Source organism: Castor canadensis, unplaced genomic scaffold (genome assembly GCF_047511655.1).
Source record: "Castor canadensis unplaced genomic scaffold, mCasCan1.hap1v2 HAP1_SCAFFOLD_193, whole genome shotgun sequence".
Taxonomy (NCBI): Eukaryota; Metazoa; Chordata; class Mammalia; order Rodentia; family Castoridae; genus Castor; species Castor canadensis.
The window spans coordinates 8,389-28,898 of NW_027395387.1; the positions used below are offsets into that span (position 1 = coordinate 8,389).

The 20,510-nt window shown below is 35.8% G+C and overlaps 1 protein-coding gene across 1 annotated transcript in view; it reads left to right on the forward strand.

Moving 5' to 3' along the window:
- The first annotated feature begins 3,387 nt into the window (after window positions 1-3,387).
- The window catches only part of LOC141420442 (tyrosine-protein phosphatase non-receptor type 13-like), a 71,109-nt gene continuing 53,986 nt past the window's right edge, over window positions 3,388-20,510 (forward strand). The window contains exons 1-7 of the mRNA XM_074064628.1: window positions 3,388-3,477; window positions 7,500-7,722; window positions 13,552-13,626; window positions 13,750-13,924; window positions 17,755-17,908; window positions 18,768-18,906; window positions 19,606-19,758. Coding sequence (XP_073920729.1) covers window positions 7,531-7,722; window positions 13,552-13,626; window positions 13,750-13,924; window positions 17,755-17,908; window positions 18,768-18,906; window positions 19,606-19,758 — 888 coding nt within the window. The 5' untranslated portion in view covers window positions 3,388-3,477; window positions 7,500-7,530. The remainder of the gene's footprint in view (window positions 3,478-7,499; window positions 7,723-13,551; window positions 13,627-13,749; window positions 13,925-17,754; window positions 17,909-18,767; window positions 18,907-19,605; window positions 19,759-20,510) is intronic.

The window sequence follows — 20,510 nt, forward strand, 5'->3', positions numbered from 1 at the left end:
TTACCGAAGGAACTCAGAGATTGAAGAAAGTTTGCTAGCATCAGTAAGTTGAAGAAAAAGAAGACAAAACATACACTTGTAAGAGAAAGGAAATAATGGACACATAAAACAATATAAGAAGTATTATAAAGTAGCACCAATGAACCAAAATTCAGATTAAAATTTACTTGTGATCTTATGCCCATTTTACAGAAGAAATAGTTATGAAACAGAAAATTCATTTATTGCTTAAGATAGTGTGTGAAATTGTTATTGCAAGGCATAACATCCAAGTAACTGAAAGTTCTCTTGTTCAGTTTATTGAATAGGTTTATTGTGGCTTCCTACTTTTCTTTGCACAATATTAAAACCACATGACCTTTTTAGGTTTTGGTCTTATCTTTGGTTTGTTTTTACCATCCTGTAGGCTGCAACTCTAGGTTTGTTAATTTGGTTATATTTTCTCTAGAAAGCCACACAAAACATTAGCATAAAAGTTTTGTAACAATAAAAGTACTTTGGTATCCCTTGAAAAACAACATTTTTTTCCTGTGTTATTAAATATAAGCTGGTATTAGATGAAACTATTGTTTTCACTCCTCCACAATCCTTTCAAATCACATTCATATTAAACCAGAGAATTTGAAAAATTATTTTATAATGAGACTTCTCTGTGGTAGAATGCAGTCATTTAGAGAATACTGGTAAGGTACTTTGATTTTCAAATCTAAAACTTTTGATTAATTATAGTATTACTTGATATTTATGTTCACTATACACAAAACTGGACAAAGTACCAGTCTGTATTATGCCTTATTTTCTGGGTAAGTATTATCCTCGGAGCAATGCACAACTTTCTTTTCAATAAGTCCATGACTAGTCATCTACCTCTCTACTTCTCCCATTTACTTAAAGCTTTGTCTCAGCTGGGTGCTGGAGGCTTACACCTGTAATCCTAGCTACTCAGGTGGCAGAGATCAGGAGGATCACGGTTCGAAGCCAGCCTGGGCAAATAGTTCACGAGACCCTATCACAAAAAATTGGGCTGGTGGAGTGGCTCAAGGTGAAGGCTCTGAGTTCAAGCCCCAGTACTTCAAAAAATAAAAAAGCTTTGTCTCAGCATGAACTCTCAATTCCCCTAGCCCATCATTCTTCATTCTCATCCTAGTACCACAAGCCTAGTTCTCATAGTGCCATTTTACTATTTCATTTATTCATTAACTTATTTTTCTTAACAATCTCTGTTGAACACCTTCTACCAAAGCTGTGAAGTCATTGTGTGAAGTCACTACCCTCAAGTTTGCAGACTACTGAAAGAGAATCCCTCTTGTGCTTGGATTATCTGCTGCAATACAGCCTGTGCCTCTCCTTGGTTCTAGATAGTCCCATGGACTACTTTCTCCAGTGCAGGAAAAGGCCACAAAACAATTCTGATCAGCTCTGCTGAAGTTCATGCATTCTAGCCTACATAAATCCTTGTGGCCAAATGAAAGAGTTCATGTGTTTTTTGCTGACCCTTATCACATTCTTCACAACATAATTTCTTTGCAGCTCTCAAGCCTCTTGCCAAACAGCCTCCCAGGAAATGATTCACTTTTTATTACCAGGCTTTTTCCTTGTCCATCATTTCTTTTAAGAAGAAACAGGTCCTCCTCTTGGCATGTCTAACCATCCCATGTGTCTTTTTTTTTTTTTTTTCCATCTCCTGATTCCTTCAGCACATTTTTTTTTCAGTTTTTCCCACTACTATTTGCAACTTCAAAAAAGATTTACTATCAAGTACCTGAACTCATGCACAGACATTACGCTATGTCAAAAAAGACACCAGTACTCTCTGTTTTTATCTTTCTTTTACCAAACCCTCAAACTTCTTAAAAGAATAATGTAAACTCATTTTCTCAGTTTCTTACCATCTAGCATTCTTTGACCCTCTCTGGTTTGGTTTCTGGCCTGTTTGTACAGTGGAAAATGTTCTCTTGGTGGTCATCTGTTTCCTTTATGGAATCCTTGTATTCATTTATTCATTCTGAAAATATTTTGTGCTTGCTGTTTACCAGGAATGTGCTATATACTAGAGGTAGAGGTTGATCTAAAAAGAGCAAGAACTACTAGGTAGTGGAACACTTGCAATTAGTTAAGTAACCATAAGAATATATGAAAGTGAGAGAAGCAACGTCTAACTCAACCATTAGTTGTTTATAAAGACTTTTAAAGAGAAGATGAGGTTTCTCAAAGGAAAAGGAGAAGGCATTCAGATACAGAAAGGTAGCAGCATTTGTGATAGAGCAAGTTTCTTCTAAGAAGGAATCTAAAAGTTTATATGCTGTGGTTATCTGCTAATTGAGTAATGTGAGTGTGGAATTTGAGGAAATGAGCAGTGATTAGGTTTTTACCTGAATGTAGCTTTTAATTTCTATTTAAATTTTTGTGTATATATTAGTTTGGGGGGGTTGGAGAGAGGCCTACACTTTTGACCAGATTCTCACAAATGAATCTGTAGCTTCAAAGCATGAAAAGCTGCTGCTATAAATGTAGATGAGGACTAGATTATGAAAGGCCTTGAATACCAAGCTCAGGAGTTTTAGACTAGATCTTGAAGGATTCTTGTTTGAAAGAATTTGAGAAATGCAGTGTTATGATCTGATTTTCAGTGTGAACTGTGATATGAGAGGAGCAAGCCTATACAACCTCATTATTTAAAAATAGTCCAGCAGTTGTTAAGTTTAATGCAAGGCATAACATGTACTGATCCCACAAGATTAAACATATTTGAGTAGAACAGTTCATAAATTTACTTTCTAATGTTTTTGTTTTAATCCCTGTAGAACCAGTTCGAAGATACAAAACTTACCACAGTGATATCTTTAGTGTTTCCAGTGAAAGCCCATCTGTTATTTCTTCTGAATCAGATTTCAGACAAGGTAAGAGGTATCAAAATAAGCAAAGTGTTTAATGTTTTTAGGAAATCATGATTATTCTTTGTCAGTAGTGTTGAAATAAAAGTTGTCAAGAGCTGGGGATATGGCTCAAGTGGTAGAGCACCTGCCTAGTAAGTGTGAGGCTGTGAGTTCAAACCACAATAGTGCCAAAAAAAAGTTGCCAAAAAAAAGTTTTAAAATTATAAAATGCTTCTATTTGCTCATGTTAATAACATTACAGGAGCTTAATACCAGTTTCATCAAACAGGGATATAGTCATTTTCATCCTATGGGAGGAAGTCATTGTCTTTAAAAACGACATGACTTCCCTCAAAAGAGTTTAATAACATTATATTATTAATTTGGTTGTGTGATTATGATTTGTATAAATTATCTTCTTTGTCTGTGAAATGCTTGAGTTTTAGATAAGATTGCTTTCATATTTTTCTCACCTGTGCCATTATTCCTTTTTTTATTCACAATCAGTGAGAAGAAGTGAAGCTTCAAAGAGGTTTGAATCCAGCAGTGGTCTCCCAGGAGTAGATGAAACCCCAAGTCAGGGCCAGCTTCAGAGACCAAGGTATGGCCAATGAAAACGTATTAATAATAGATTTTTAGTGAAAGGTGTCGGTTTTTAAATCTTGTTTTGTTTTTTATTAGAATTTTTTTATTATTATTCTTTCTTTTTCACTTTACTTTTCTCTTCTCTTTCTCTTGGCTTCCCTTCTCTTTTAAGTTCTCAAAAATTGGGCTGGGGATGTAGCTCAGTGGTTGAGTTTTTGCCTAGCATGCATGAGGCCTGGGTTTGAGCCCCAGTATTTCACATGAAGAAACATTTTGCTCAATGAGAAAAATATTTTTAAGACAAATAATTGTTTGGTGTGTGTATGTGAAACCCTACTTCTTTTAACTTGTTTCATTTATTTCCTGCCCACAGAAATGCTCATTAACTAAAATAGTCTGAATTCCTCAAGCAAGTGCAAACTTTCCTAAATGTGGACAGTTTTCTGATAATATCTTCAACATGCTAGCACACCATCAGGAGTTCCTGTTTTGTTCTTTAGGTCAAATATTTGTGAGATCCTATGAACAGTACTATATTTATAAATGTTGCATGCTTATTTAAAAAAAAATTCCCATTCCCTTTAGCTAGAATGAAATGGCCAAACAAATCCACATAGTGCTGTTGATTTCTTTCATGGGTTGGGGGTGAGCACAGAGATTAACAGGAAATTATGAGTCAGATGCAGAAGAATGCATAACTTTTGGATTCTGAGCTATTTATTCAAAAGTTTCTTTCATTGACCAAAAAGGATATTCAAAACTTTCCAAAGAGCATCTCTAAGCCCTTTTTCTTTGTTAACTTTTGAAGTACACATTATACATGGCATATTCCCACTGCTTCTGAGCCTGTCAACTTGTTGAGATGACCATTTTTTTCTAACTTCAAACAACCTATTTATCCATTCTTCAGTGATACAGACGATTTTTCTGGGTTTTTGCGGGGGGCTTGTTTTTGGTTTTGCTTCTCAAACATTTCGGTCCTTATAGAAACTTCTGTCAGATATTGTATTGGAAGAGAAGAAATATCATTTTTGCTATCTGTGAGTAGATCTGATTGAAAATAATTTGAGCACGAAAGCTAACCTATTGATGAAAATACCACATGTAAGTTAAAATGTATGGATTCAAGTTCTTATCATCCTTTACCTCAAGCAGTGGTGAGCCATTAGGTTATATTTAGTCATTCACTTAACAAAAAGTCACTGAGCACCCACAACATTCTAAATACTTTTAGGTACTAGGGACAGAGTTAAAAACAACATAGAAAAACTCCTTCAAGTGACTTTCTAAAAATGCGACACAATAAACTACCAAAAAAAAAGAAGTAATGTAGTCAACATAGTTGTTTGGTAAAAAGTAACATAGGCTAATGGAATAGGGAGTATACAGATGTGATTTCTGAATTCTATTTTCTGTAGGTAGTATGATCAGAGAAGGTCTCTCTGAAGGGGTGAGTTTAAATAGAAAACAGATTAAAGGAAGGGAGTGATCCATGCAGATGTCAGCAGGAAAAGCAAGTACAGAGATGCTAAGGTATAGAAGATATGTTGCTTGTTGGAGGAATAGCAAAAAGGGTAGTGTGGCTACAGCAGGGATAATAATCACATAACCAGGACTCAAAGCAGGGCAGGCCACAGAGGCTAAAGTAAGTACTTAAGATCTTATTCTAAGTGAAATGAGAAGCCTTTGGGTGATTAAAAACATGAGAGCCAAAGTCTAATTTACATAAAAATGGTATTACCCAGTTTGTTCTTTGAAGGAGACCAGTCAGGAGACAGTTACTCTATTTAGAGTGGACAGTACAGACTTGACTGTCACTGATGGAGAAAAGTCCGATATGCTTATCTTCTAGGTTGTGCTTTGAGGAATGCTGCTCAGTTAGATGCGTTATTTGTAAGAAAGAGAAAACACGAATGACTCCAAGTTGTATCCTAAGCAACTAGTAAATGATTGAGATACAGACAGGAAAAAGCATTAAGAATTTGGTTTTAGAAATATTAGGCTAACTGTATATTAACATCCAATAAAACACCCACATATTTTTATTTTAATGAAAAAAAGCAAGGAAAATTCATCAGTTGAGAGTGGAAGGAGAGAGTATTATTGGAGCTTTGGCAAGAAGAGGAAGACCTTAAATAGTTCTCTAGGAAAAATGAGTCACCAGGCAGTGCTGAGGGCCCAGTGAGATCAGTCAACCGGGTTTTGCAGTTTTGTGTGCACTGAGGTTGTATGCAAAGGAATAATTTTAATGATGAACCTTAGGATCCAGGCAACATATGGCAAGAGAAGAATAGCCAGAAAGAAAATGGTAGGGTCCATGAATTAAAATTATTAGTACAGTTCGTGAATTATTTGAAAGAGGGTATTAGAAAGAGTGAGTTAGAAAAAATGAGATTATATTGAGTATGGGAGAAGAGAAATAGGAAAATTTAGAGGTGAGATGGGTATTGTTAATGCCAGCATGACCAGATGGGAATAAGTTTTGGGATGAGATAAAGAGGAGGCCAGAGTATTGGGAGACTTCTGAATCTATGTATCAGCACACATAGATGATACACATATTCTGAATCTATGTATCAGCACACAAATGATGACAGAAGTAGTGATGGAGGAAAAAAAAAAACACTGAGTCAGGTACTTGAATCTTTAATAAGAGAGAGTGACTGATAGGATAATAAATATCTACAACAAAGTAGAATAGCAGATATTATTTTATCCTATGTAACTGAGGAGAACTGGGGGTTCAACACTGGTCTGGAAGCTGAAATAAGAATTAAGGAGAATCTCTTTCCACCTCTAAGCTCAATGGTACAGGCCTGTAAGAACAAAACAGCCCACTATCTGTGAGAACCACAGGGGAAACAGTCCTCAGAAGATGCTGAAAATGGTCAGAGAGGAGGTGAAGGATTTAGGTCTACCCCAAAGAACATCATTATACAATACATAAATGAATAACTGAATGCTGCTGTGTACTAGGATCTGTTACTATCCATAGAACATTTCTGACATCAGCCATACAGGGAAGGGGGTTGTTCACATCAACAACCAGTTCTCCAAGTCTCTAGACACTGAACGTCCCACAATTTAATTTGGCAAATAAATGTATAGAGTTAGCATCAAATTCCCACAAGTTAAGGACTCAGTCCCACTGCAGATGCTAATTAGTTCTCACAGTCCCCTCCTCAGATCTGATAATTTGCAAGGGGCTCTTACAGAGGTTTGGCTACATAGGCATGACCAATTTTGAACTCAGTCTCCAGCCCCTTTTCCTTTCCAAGGGATTGGTGGGGTCAGAGCTGAAAGCTCTAGGCTTCTAATTAAGACTTGGTTTTTCTGGGTCTTCCCCTAACAGAAATTATCTAAGGTCCCACCAAGGATTTCTTAATTAAAACAAAAGAAACTCCTATTGTATAGAGGAATTTAAAAGCTCTGTGTCAGGAAGAAAAAAAACAAAAACAGGCCTGTCATCCAGGAAATTACAAGATTTTTAGGAGGTGTGAGAGGAACCAGGATCAAAGACCAAATATTAGAATAAGATTCTCTGATCATCCCTATCTCTCAGCAAATTTCAGAGGATTTAGAAAGATAAATACCTATAGCAATATGTGTCTAATATATGAGGTAGTAATTATACACATCACATATATCATGCTGTACCATGAGATGCTACCATTCTGCTTTATTTTTTTTAATTTTTTTAATCTCCTTTATTATATGTGCATACAATGATGGGGTCATTACTCCCCCCTTTCCCCTGCCCCCTATTTTTTTTAATTTTAAAAAATTTTATTGTCACATTATTGTTAAACTGGGGGTATATTGTGACATTTACAACAGTGCTTACAATATATCTTAGTTACAGTCACCCCCTCCATCATTCTCCTTTACCCTCTCTCCCCATATTTCTACCATTCTTCTAAGATAAAAAATAAAATTTGTTTAAATCCTTGTTATTTTACTTAACACAGAGTTGTCTTCATTAGCCTTAAAACAGTTGTTTTCTTTCCAGAGCTTACCTCTCTCCTCTTTTCAATGTAGTAAACAATATGAAACACCCCTTGAAGGCAACATGATTAATCAAGAGATCATGCTAAAACGGCAAGAAGAGGAAATGATGCAGCTGCAAGCCAGAATGGCCCTTCGACAGTCCCGGCTGAGCCTGTATCCAGGAGACACTATCAAGGCTTCCATGCTTGATATCACAAGGGATCCATTAAGAGAAATTGCCCTAGAAACAGCCATGACCCAGAGAAAACTGAGGGTAAGTTGATTCTCAGTTACTACTATTAGGTAGAGTATTTTTAAAACAAGTTGCATAAATGAAATAAAAATTCTCTATTAGTTTCCATTGGGACTATCTTATGGTTGATACTGAAATAAATATTTAGCTGTTTTCATTATTTCACCTTTTAACATAGCATTAGGTAGATGTAGAATATCTTAACTGTATGTTTTAAAAGTGTATACAGCCAGGTATGGTAACATGTGCCTGTAGTCCCAGCTACTCAGGAGGCTGAGGCAGAAAGATTGCCCAGGAGTTGACAGACAGCCTGGGCAACACAGCAAAACCCCATCTCAAAAGAAAAATTTTAAAGTCAAAATAAACCAGACATGGTGGCTCACATCTGTAATTACAGCTACTTGGGAGGCAGAGGCAGGGCCATTGCAAGTTTGAGGCCAGGCTTGGCAAAGTTCGCAAGACACTATCTAAAATAAACTGCAAACAACAGAAATAGAGCTATAGCTCAATTGGTAGATCTCTTTCCTAGCAAGCATGAAGGCATGGGTTCAATCCTTGGTACTGGAGATTAAAAAAAAAGTAAAAATACATGCACAGTCCTTAAGATTAACTGTCTTTATTCAGTATTTTTTGGGAATTTATTTTTTTTAATATCAAGAAATTTTATATCAGAGTTCAGGGTTAATTCAGAAACTCAAGAATGTTTACCAAGTGCACTCTATCTTTCAGTTTTGCCATTCTCCGAATGTTGACAGTAATTCTCGTTCTACTCAAAAGATGACTGATTTAGCTCCAAACTCATATCCTCTCATTACAGTAACCAAAGTCACGAAGGAACAAGTCTGCATATTATATCTTGTGAGAAGGTTTTTTAATGTGCATATTCTTCTATTAGGGGAATTTTCTTTAAACGTACAGACATTCTTATGAACATAAGCTCAAAATGAACATGGACTTTTTTTCTTTAAAATATCATGGACATTTTACGATTTCTGTTAGTACTACAAAATACTCCATTTTGTGTCTTTACTGTGTGCTGTAATCTTTAACCCCATTTCTAATTATTGGACATTTAAAATTATTTTAATTATTGTCGCTGTTACTAATTTGTTGAAAGCAATGCTCTGATTGACATCCCAATAGTTAAATCTTTACAGATAACTTCTTTCAAACCAACTCAAAGGCAGACACCTTTAAAGACATTTAAGCATATTATCAAGTTGTCCTTCAAAACTTTGTAACAGTTTATGCTTCTTATGATCATATGTGTTTCACTGTATTCTTACCTAGTCTAGGTTTTATCATTCTTTTTTATCATCCAACTTGATAGGTGAGGCAGTGTCTCATTTTTACTTTAAATAATTCTTCAAAAGCAAACAACATATTAGTAAAGGTGATATAATTGATAATGATTTTTTTTCTTTTTAGTTCTGCACTAAGAAATTAGAAGTCTTGAACTCTATTCCTTAGATTGTTGTTATGTGATGATGTATAAATTTAAAAACCTTTGTGTTTCATTGTCTTGATTTTTCAGTTGTGGAACAGTATCTAAGACACTGTCCGAATTCAAAGTTTTTAGATTCTAATAAAGTATACTCATATTTTAAACTGGACAGGAAGAAACACAATAAGGCTTCAACAATTTATCACTATAACCAACACCTATGTCAAAATTAGACAATAAGCAGTGTGACATACAGAATAATGTGAGCTTCCAATATGATAATCCTGTGAGCAGCATACAGAGCACACACATATCCACACTTTTTTTTTCCTAAACCATAGTTTCAGAGAGCTTTGGTTCATTGCAATTCATAAATTATAGATTGTGCCTTTACATATGCCACTATTTCACATTATCTCACTGAAAACCTATGTTTCCTTTATAGGCAGTCAACTTCTAGCTATATCAAAGCAAACATATCTTCACCAGCAAACTATAGTATCAGTGACTAGATAATTTGAACTAATACTAATGTAGTCATTAAAGGACTACATTGTGTTTTTTCTCTGAAGAGCATAGAAAGTTCTGTTTTTGAGGCTGTAAAGGGGTAGTGCTATGTGGAGGAACAATTTCACAACTAAATTAATATTCTTTCCAAAAATATACATTTTAATTTTTACCTACTCTCCTTTTGGTGCAGACACGCTTTTATTTGTTCATGTTATAACACCCTAGTTGATCTTTTAGTAGATTCTGTTTCCATAGCAAATCATCTTCATTCATTTTATTCTATTTTTAGTCTAATTTAAAACATGTTCTATTGGTTCATTGACTATTAACAAACCCTTAATGTTTTTTATTTTAATTTTATTTTATTGTTTTTGCATTTACTTACATGTGTATGCATTACTTGAGCCACCAACCCGCTCCCCACCTTGCTACCTCTGAGCAGAACCTGTTCTGTCCTCTTATTCTCTGATTTTGTTGAAGAAAAACATAAAAGATAATAAGAAAAACATAGCATTTTTGCCAGTTTGAGACAAGGATAGCTATACAGAGAGATTCTTTGTGTTGCTTCCATGCATATGTGTGTTACAACCCAAATTGGTTCATCTCTACCAGACCTCTTCATTACTTCCTAGTCCCCTTCTCATGGTGACCTTTGCCAGTTTAAGATTCCTATATCACTCCTCTACAACGAGCACATCAACCACATTCAAGTTTTAGGTTTCCTTCCTATCCCTACCGTGGGCAGTCTCCCCTTAGTGTATGTCCAATAATACTACTGTATTTGTTTTAGGTCTATAATCTGCATATGAGGGAGAACATGCAATTTTTGGCTTTCTGAGCCTGACTAACTTTTCTTAAGATGATGTTTTCCAGTTCCATCCATTTACTTGCAAATGAAAAAATTTCATTCTTTCTGGCTGAATAAAACTCCATTGTGTATAAGTACCACATTTTCTTTTCTTTTGTTTTTTTATTATAAATTTTTTATTAGGATATATTCATTATGTGGGGGGAGTTCGTAGTAACAATTCTGATTAGTCTTGTATCATACATTATTTACATTACCTCATCATCTCTCCCCCTCAGCCCCCTCCCCACCCCACTTAAAGCAATTGTAAGAGGTTTTTTAGTTCTGTTTTCATATAAAAGTACCACATTTTCTTAATCCATTCATCAGTGGTGGGGCATCTTGACTGTTCCCATAGCTGGGCTATTGTAAATAATGCTACAATAAACATGGGTGTGCAGGTGTCTTTGTTGTAACCTGACTCACATTCCTTCTGGTGTAGCCCTAGGAGTGGTATTGCTGGATCATATGGCAGGTCTATTTTAAGTTTTTTAAGAGGCCTCCATATTGTTTTCCACAGTGGTTGTACTAGCTTCCATTCCCACCAGCAATGTATAAGGGTTCCTTTTTTCCTGCATCCTCACCAACATTTGTTGTTGGTGTCCTTGATGGTAGCAATTCTCACAGGAGTGAGGTGGAATCTTAATGTGGTTTTGATTTGCATTTTCTTTATGGCCAGGGATGGTGAGCATTTTCTCATGTGTTTCTTAGCCATTTGGACTTATTCCTTTGAAGAAGTTCTGTTTAGTTCAATTGCCCATTTCTTTACTGGGTCATTGATTTTGGGGGAGTTCAGTTTTTTTGAGCTCCTTGTGTGTTCTGGTTATCAGTCCCTTGTCTGATGTATAGCTGGGAAATATTTTTCTCCTATTCTGTGGGTGGCCTCTTCAATTCAGAGGCCATTTCTTTTGTAGTGCGGAAGCTTTTAAATTTCATGTAGTCCCATTTGTCCGTCCTTTCTCTTAGCTGCTGAGCCACTTGAGTTCTACTACCCTGCCTATACCTATTGCTTCCAGGGTATTCCTGCTCTTTCCTATACTAACCACAAGGTTTCAGGTCTGATATTAAGGTCCCTGATCCATTTTGAGTTGATAGTAGTACAGGATGACAGGCTAGTTTCAGTTTTCTGCAGGCAGATACCACTTTTCTCAGCAACATTTGTTGAAGAGGCTGTCTTTTCTCCATCATATATTTTTGGCACCTTTGTTGAAGATTAGGTGAGCATAGCTGTGTGGATTCATATCTGGGTCCTCTATTCTGTTCCACTTGTCTTCATGTCTGTTTTTGTGCCAGAACCATGCTGTTTTTATTACTATGGCTCTGTAATATGGCTTGAAGTTGGATATTGTGATACATTCAGTATTGCTGTTTTTGCTCAGTATTGCCTTGGCTATTCATGGTCTTTTTTGTTTCCAAATAAACTTTTGAATACCACATTTTCTTGATCCATTTGTTGGTACTGGGGCATTTTATGAAGTCCCATTTGTCCATCCGTTTTTTTAGTTGTTGGGCTGCTGGGGTTGTATTGAGGAAGTCCTTGCCTATACCTATTACTTCCAGAGTGTTTCCTGCCCCTTCCTGTACTAACTTCAGAATTTCAGGTCTGATATTTAGGTCCTTGATCCATTTTGAGTTGATACTAGTACAGGGTGATAAACATGGATCTAGTTTCAGTTTTTGCAGACTGCTAACCAGTTTTCCCAGCAGTTTTTGTTGAAGAGGCTGTCTTTTCTCCATTGTGTATTTTTAGCGTCTTTGTCAAAGACAAGTTGGTTATAGTTGTGTGGCTTCATATCCCGGTCCTCTATTCTGTTCCACTGGACTTCATGTCTGTTTTTGTGCCAGTACCATGATGTTTTTATTGCTATTGATTTGTAATATAGTTTGAAGTCAGGTATTGTGATACCTCCAGCATTGCTCTTTTTGCTGAGAATTGCCTTGGCTATTCATGGTCTCTTGTGTTTCCAAATGAACTTTAGGGTAGATTTTTCAATCTGTGTGATGAATGTCATTGGGATTCTGATGGGAATTGCATTAAACATGTAGATTGCTTTTGGTAGTATAGCCATTTTCACTGTGTTGGTTCTACCGATCCATGAGGGTTCTAGAAACATGATTACAAACAGACATATATTATGTAGTCACAAAGTAGACATCCTTTAACTATGACTTATTTTATCTTATTTCTTTTGGCAGTACTGGGGTTTGAACTCAGGGCCTCAAGCTTGCTAGGCAGGAGTTCTACCACTTGAGCCACACCCAACACTTTTTATGCTTTAGTTGTTTTTCAGATAAGATCTCCTGTTTTCAGCCTCAGACCGCAATCCTACCTATGCCTCCCTCATAGCAGGAATCACAGGTGGGAATCATTATGCCCAGCTTATTAGTTGAGATGGGGTCTCACTAACTTTTCATTCAAACCTCAATCCTCCCACTCCACCTCCCAAGGAGCTGGGTTTAGCAGGGATTACAGACGTATATTACCTTGCCCAGCCCTAACAGTGACTCATTTTAGATGGAATATCACTGTGTAAAACAATGAGATTCTGTTCACTTACTTCACACATTAGTAATATTAAAATGAGTCCTCACCTGAGCTTGATAACCCCATTTTTGGCATTTTACTTTCATTAATTAATTTTTATTTTTTATGGTACTGGGGATCAACCTCAAAGCCTCAGGCATGCTAAGCATGGTTTCTACTGCTGAACCCTCCACCCCTAACCTGATTACTTTTTTTTTTTTTTTAACAAATCTGAGTCTATCTGGAGTTCAAATAATGGAATCTAGTAAAATAATAAAACTGTGTCAACCTAGGCATTGTATATGACATCACTGGTAGGAAATACACAATGTTTAAAGGCACATTCCATGTCTATTCTTAGCAGATTCCACTGTACTCCTTCATTGAAAGCTTCTATACTTATTTTGCATCACTTAGTTCTAATATAGTCACATTATACATTATTTATTATTGCATTATTTTCCCTTTAAGGAAAGAGCTAGAACAAATGATAAAAACTATTCATTCAGTTTTTGTGATTTGCAGAATTTCTTTGGCCCTGAGTTTGTGAAAATGACAATTGAACCATTTATATCTTTGGATTTGCCACGGTCTATTCTTGTAAGTAGTAAAACAGTTTGTCTCTCTTAGAAAATAATTTATGTAGTTTTGTTGTCAAAAGCCAGTTGAATTATTTGCAATGCTTATTTTAATAAATGGCCATTAATTTTTTTTCACTTGTAGACCAAGAAAGGGAAGAATGAGGATAATCGGAGAAAAATAAATATAATGCTTCTGAATGGACAGCGATTGGAACTGACCTGTGATACTAAAACTATATGTAAAGATGTGTTCGATATGGTTGTAGCCCATATTGGCTTAGTAGAGCATCATTTATTTGCTTTAGCTACCCTAAAAGGTACCAAGATATTTTTTATTCAGAGTACAAAATAGAAACTTAAAAACAAGCTGACTTCCTATATCTGTTATCATATCTGACTTCATTTGGGGAAATATTAACTTAGTGAAAAATTCAGCATTGAGAAATAGAAGTGAGTTAGGAACTTGTTCCAACTTCTTTCACTTAGTTTTGGGCAGTTTTGTTTGTTTTATTCATTATTACTTTTTTATCTTTTTTGGTGGTACCATGGTTTGAACTCAGGGTTTATACTTACTAGATAGGTGCTCTACCACTTAGGCCATGCCTCCAGCCCTTTTTGCCCTGGTTATTTTGGAGATAGGGTCTTGCTTTTTGCCTGGGCTATCCTGGATGGAGATTCTTCTATATTAAACTTCCCACCAGAGCTAGGATGACAGATATGTGCCACTGTGCCCAGCTTTTCCTATCAAGATGTGGTTTCATTAATTTTTTTGCCCAGGCTGGCCTGGAACTGCAATCCTCCCAATCCAAGGTAGCTAGGATTACAGGCTTCAGCCACCAGCATCATTCATTATTTTAGTAGCTGTGTTTGTTAGGCATCTTCTGTATCTGACTATGAAAATTTTTTCTTTGACTCTCACCATATAAAAATAGTTTTGATTTGTTTTTGTTTTTTGAGATAATATCTTACTGTGTTGCCCATGCTGGTCTCAAATTCCTGGTCTCATGAAATCCTCCTGCCTCAGCTTCCCCACTACACTACAGATGTGCACCACTGATTAAAAATAAAATAGATTTTAATTTTGACACTTTAGGGTCTATTTTATATATTAGCTGCATATATATGTAAAAAATGTGTGAGTATATATATATATAGATCTATATATATATATAGATCTATATATAGATCTATATATATAGATCTATATATAGATCTATATATATATTATTTTATATATTATTTTATATATTAGCTGCATATATATGTAAAAAATGTGTGAGTATATATATATATATCTATATATATATAGATATATATATATATATATCTACCTGTAAGGTATATGCACACATACTTCATTCTAAAATAGAAGGACCTTATTTATAAATTTTCACCTGCTATATTAAAAGTCATAGTGTCTTTTTTAAAAATGGTTATATCACATATTTATTAAGCCTTACATCCACTGAATTCCTCTTCTGTTTGTCAATTAAAGTTGCTGTAGCAATAAGAAGCTCTTTGGAATTTATCTTCATTCCTTAGTAAATCATATTTATTAATTACTCTCAGTATTTCAGATTTCTCAAAATGTAACTTAGAAAAGTACAGATAATAGAGGATCATAAATGACAATCAAAGGTTCAAATGATCCTGAAACTCTGCAAGGTCATGTCTACTCTTTCTCCTTCTCCTTTTTCTTCAGTATTGGGGTTTGAACTCAGACTTCATGTTTACTAGGCCGGTGCTCTACCACTTGAGATACACCTCTAGTCCGATATCTAGTTTTTCCTAAAGGAAATAGTTCCTTCTACATATTTTGTTGAATATTTGTGCCTTAAAAATGAATACATTTTTGTGGAGTCATCTAGTAAGTATGCAATTAGTACCTAGTAATGTTCTATTACTTCACTAATTTCATTTTTATACTAATTAGGTAATTCTGTCTACATAAAGATATTCAATTAATCAGAATTTCTACTTGATATGCCTGATTTTTTTTTATTGTTTTATTATTCATATCTGCATACAACGCTTGGGTTATTTCTCTCCCCTGCCCCCACCCCCTCCCTTACCACCCACTCCGCCCCCTCCCTTTCCCCCCTACCCCCTCAATACCTGGCAGAAACTATTTTGCCCTTATCTCTAATTTTGTTGAAGAGAGAGTATAAGCAATAATGGGAAGGAACAAGGGTTTTTGCTACTTGAGATAAGGATAGCTATACAGGGAGTTGACTCACATTAATTTCCTGTGTGTGTGTGTGTGTGTGTTACCTTCTAGGTCAATTCTTCTTTTTTTTTTTTTCCTTTTATTATTCATATGTGCATACAAGGCTTGGGTCATTTCTCCCCCCTGCCCCCACCCCCTCCCTCTCCCCACCCACCCCTCAATACCCAGCAGAAACTATTTTGCCCTTATTTCTAATTTTGTTGTAAAGAGAGTATAAGCAATAATAGGAAGGAACAAGGGTTTTTGCTGGTTGAGATAAGGATAGCTATACAGGGCATTGACTCACATTGATTTCCTGTGTGTGGGTGTTACCTTCTAGGTTAATTCATTTTGATCTCACCTTTTCTCTAGTTCCTGGTCCCCTTTTCCTATTGACCTCAGTTGCTTTTAAGGTATCTGCTTTAGTTTCTCTGCGTTAAAGGCAACAAATGCTAGCTAATTTTTTAGGTGTCTTACCTATCCCCACACCTCCCTTGTGTGCTCTTGCTTTTATCATGTACTCAAAGTCCAATCCCCTTGTTGTGTTTACCCTTGATCTAATGTCCGCAAATGAGGGAGAGCATACGATTTTTGGTCTTTGGGGCCAGGCTAACCTCACTCAGAATGATGTTCTCCAATTCCATCCATTTACCAGCAAATGATAACATTTCGTTCTTCTTCATGGCTGCATAAAATTCCACTGTGTATAGATACCACATTTTCTTGATCCATTCATCAGTAGTGGGGCATCTTGGCTGTTTCCATAACTTGGCTATTGTGAATAGTGCTGCAATAAACATGGGTGTGCAGGTGCCTCTGGAGTAACCTGTGTCAGTCTTGATATGCCTGATTCCTTAAAACTTCAGTACAAGTCACATTTATTAAATAATCCTTTCATTTGGAGAGAATCAATAGTAGTTTAAAATTGTGTCAAAAAATAAAATTAAAATGATGATTTTTATCCCTCCTAGGTTCAGCTAAATAACTCAATAATAATTGCTAGCATTTATTGAAGTAGTGGCATTCAGTATTTGATTTCCCAAGTGTTCAATATCTATTATGTCATGTGATTTTTACATAACTATATAAAGCAGGAACTGGCACTATCCTGATCTTTCAGACAGAAAAACTGATATCAAGACAGGTCGATTATCAAAAATCATATGTTCTCCCTCATATGTGGACATTAGATCAAGGGCAAACACAATGGGATTGGACTTTGAGCACATGATAAAAGCGAGAGCACACAAGGGAGGGGTGAGGATAGGTAAGACACCTAAAAAACTAGCTAGCATTTGTTGCCCTTAACGCAGAGAAACTAAAGCAGATACCTTAAAGCAACTGAGGCCAATAGGAAAAGGGGAACAGGTACTAGAGAAAAGGTTAGATCAAAAAGAATTAACCTAGAAGGTAACACCCACGCACAGGAAATCAATGTGAGTCAATGCCCTGTATAGCTATCCTTATCTCAACCAGCAAAAACCCTTGTTCCTTCCTATTATTGCTTATACTCTCTCTACAACAAAATTAGAAATAAGGGCAAAATAGTTTCTGCTGGGTATTGGGGGGGTGGGAGGGAGAGGGAGGGGGCGGAGTGGGTGGTAAGGAGGGGTGTGGGGACAGGGGGGAGAAATGACCCAAGCCTTGTATGCACATATGAATAAAAAAAAAAAAAAAGACAGTTCGATTATTTATTCTGTGTCACACAGATGGTAAATGATACCACCAGGAGTGAATCCAGGTCTGTTTGTCTTTAGAGCCCCCATTTTTAAAAGATTGAACTACATATTGACTCCATCCATATGCAGTGCCTTAGAGCTTCCTGCCATCCCTCATCACAGTCTTGCTTTATTCTCTTCTGATACTATTGAACAGAAAAATGAAAAAATATCAAAGGGAAACTTTTCACTTTATCTAGATGTTTTTCTCATTCTGTTTTAGAAAATGAATATTTCTTTATTGATCCTGATTTAAAATTAACCAAAGTGGCCCCAGAGGGATGGAAAGAAGAACCAAAGAAAAAGAGCAAAGCCACTGTTAATTTTACTTTGTTTTTCCGAATTAAATTTTTCATGGATGATGTTAGTCTAATACAGTGAGTACACAAAAGTTTCTCTTTTGCTCTTCTTAGCTCCTGTTCTTTTGACCCTAAAGCCTGCTAAAACTGATTTGATTCTAATCAATGATAATTTCTTCTTTATAGTAAAATAAATGCATTTGTCCCTCTTTATCCATCATTATATTTCCACAGTTTCAGTTGCCTGTGGTCAGAAAATATGCACTGGAAAATTCTAGAAACAAATAATTCATCTCTTTTCAATTGCATGCACTCACTTGTCATCCTGCTTCATCCTGCCCAGGACATGAATTGTGTCTTTGTCCTATGTAACTCTACTGTATACACTACTGCCTGTTAGTCACAGTAGCTGTGTTGGTCATCATGTCGGCTGCCATGATATTGCAGTGCTTGTGTTCAAGTAATTCTTATTTAATAATGGTCCCAAAGCATAAGAGTAGTGATACTGGAAATTCCGATATGTTAAAGGGAAGCTGTAAAGTGCTTCTTTTAAGTGAAAAAGTCAAAGTCAAACCTTAGCATAAGAAAATCATATGCTAAGGTTGCTAAGATTCATGGTAAATTGTAGCTAATCTCTCACTGTGCCTAAATTATAAGTTAAATTTTATCATAGGTATATATGAAAAAAAAAAACATAGTATATGTAGAGTCTGGCACTATACATGATTTCCGGCATCCACTGGAGCTCATGGAGTGTTATCCCCTAAAGATAAAGGAAGACTTTGATATTTCTTAAATTCATGTGCCTTTTAAAGGCTTAATAACAAGCTGAACAATAAACCATTTTGGAAGCTAAGTTTCTATGCCTAGAATAAAAATCGCCCCAAGATTCAAGATCAAAATCCAAGACATTTGTGTGTATATTTATTCTTTTCAGACATAATCTAACCTGTCACCAGTATTACCTGCAGCTGCGAAAAGATATTTTGGAGGAGAGGATACACTGTGATGATGAAACTTCCTTATTGCTAGCATCCTTGGCTCTCCAGGCTGAGTATGGAGATTATCAACCAGAGGTGGGATTTTTTGTGTGTGTTGGTATTCTTATCTTAATATAATGAAGAAGTAAAGCTTGTTGAAATGTTTAGAGCTGAAGATTTTTGAGGCCAGTTTGGGGCCTCAAAAAATCCAAGTTCCCCAAGTACATTGACTATATACAATCATAAAGTATGGAATTTATTTTTCTATTTAAAATTACTGTATTTTGAAGTTTAGGAATATCTAACACTAACCCATCCTTCTCCCATGTTCTAACTAATAAAGACTAAATATAGGAGTTATTAGCCAAATATGGGTTAAAAGAATTTTGTACCTTCCATGAATCCACACAAAGGTGGGTTGGGAGCATAGCAGAGTTTACAGTATGGAGAACTCTGTATATGCAAAGCCTGATGTTCCTACATGGAAGCAATCTAAGAGGAAATAAAGTGACTAGAAATTATGCAACCTGAGCAGATCCTTCCCAACATTAATCCTGAGCTAAAGTGACAAGGCTCTGGAATATTACTCTCCTGAAGCTTGCCAGTCAGTTCAGTTATTCTCACTGGATAAAAGACAAAGGCTAATTAATACATTTCCTCTAAAACTCATTCCTAAGAGAGAGAAATAGAAATGTAAGTATTTCTTGGCTAACGCAAGAACTTTAAGATAAGAGGAAGAGGGTTCACTCTAACAAAAAACAAATAGAACCACTTAAAAAAAATTCTCCTTTCTAGATTCATGGTTTGTCTTACTTTCGACTGGAGCATTATTTGCCTGCCAGAGTGATGGAGAAACTTGATTTATCCTATATTAAAGAAGAGTTACCCAAATTGCATAATACCTATGTGGGAGCCTCTGAAAAAGAGACAGAGTTAGAATTTTTAAAGGTAAGCATGCAAGACTACAAGTGATAAACATTGTAACTTTTTCAAAATAAGCAAGTGTTGGAGGATACATAGCTAAAAGTTTGGGGGCCAATAACTGATACTTTGCACTAACATCATTTATTCCTAACTTGACTTCTACTTTATTGAGGTATAATTTACATACAATAAAATTTGCTACTTATAAGTGTTAAATTCAATAAGTTTAAAAAATATATACAATTTGGGAACCACCACTGCAATCATGAGAAAGAACAAGGATTAACAAACTATGACCTGCTTGTTTAGTAAATAAAGTTTTACTGGAACTCAAATGAGTGAAACACACTCATTTGTTTCTATATTGTCTGTACTTTTTTTTATAGTACAACAGCAGAGATCTTATGACTCACAAAGCCTAAAATATTTACTATCTGGCCCTCTACAAAAAAAAGAAAAAAAAAGTTTTCCAAGCACTGATACAGTCATTTTCCACCTCACAAAAAAGTTCCCTTTGTCCCTCTGCACGCAATCTACTACTCCCATCCCTACCCCTCAGCAACTATAATCTGCTATTCCCGTAGATTTTTCTTTTCTAGAATTTAATACACAAAAAAAAAATCTTACAGTATTTCTTAGGTCTGGCTTTTCTGTCTGTTTCTGTGTGTGTGTGTGTACCGGGAAGCAAACCCAGGACCTCTCACATGCTAGGTAAGCGCTCTACCACTGAGCTACATCCCAACCCAGGTTTTTTTCATTTAGAATAACACTTTTGA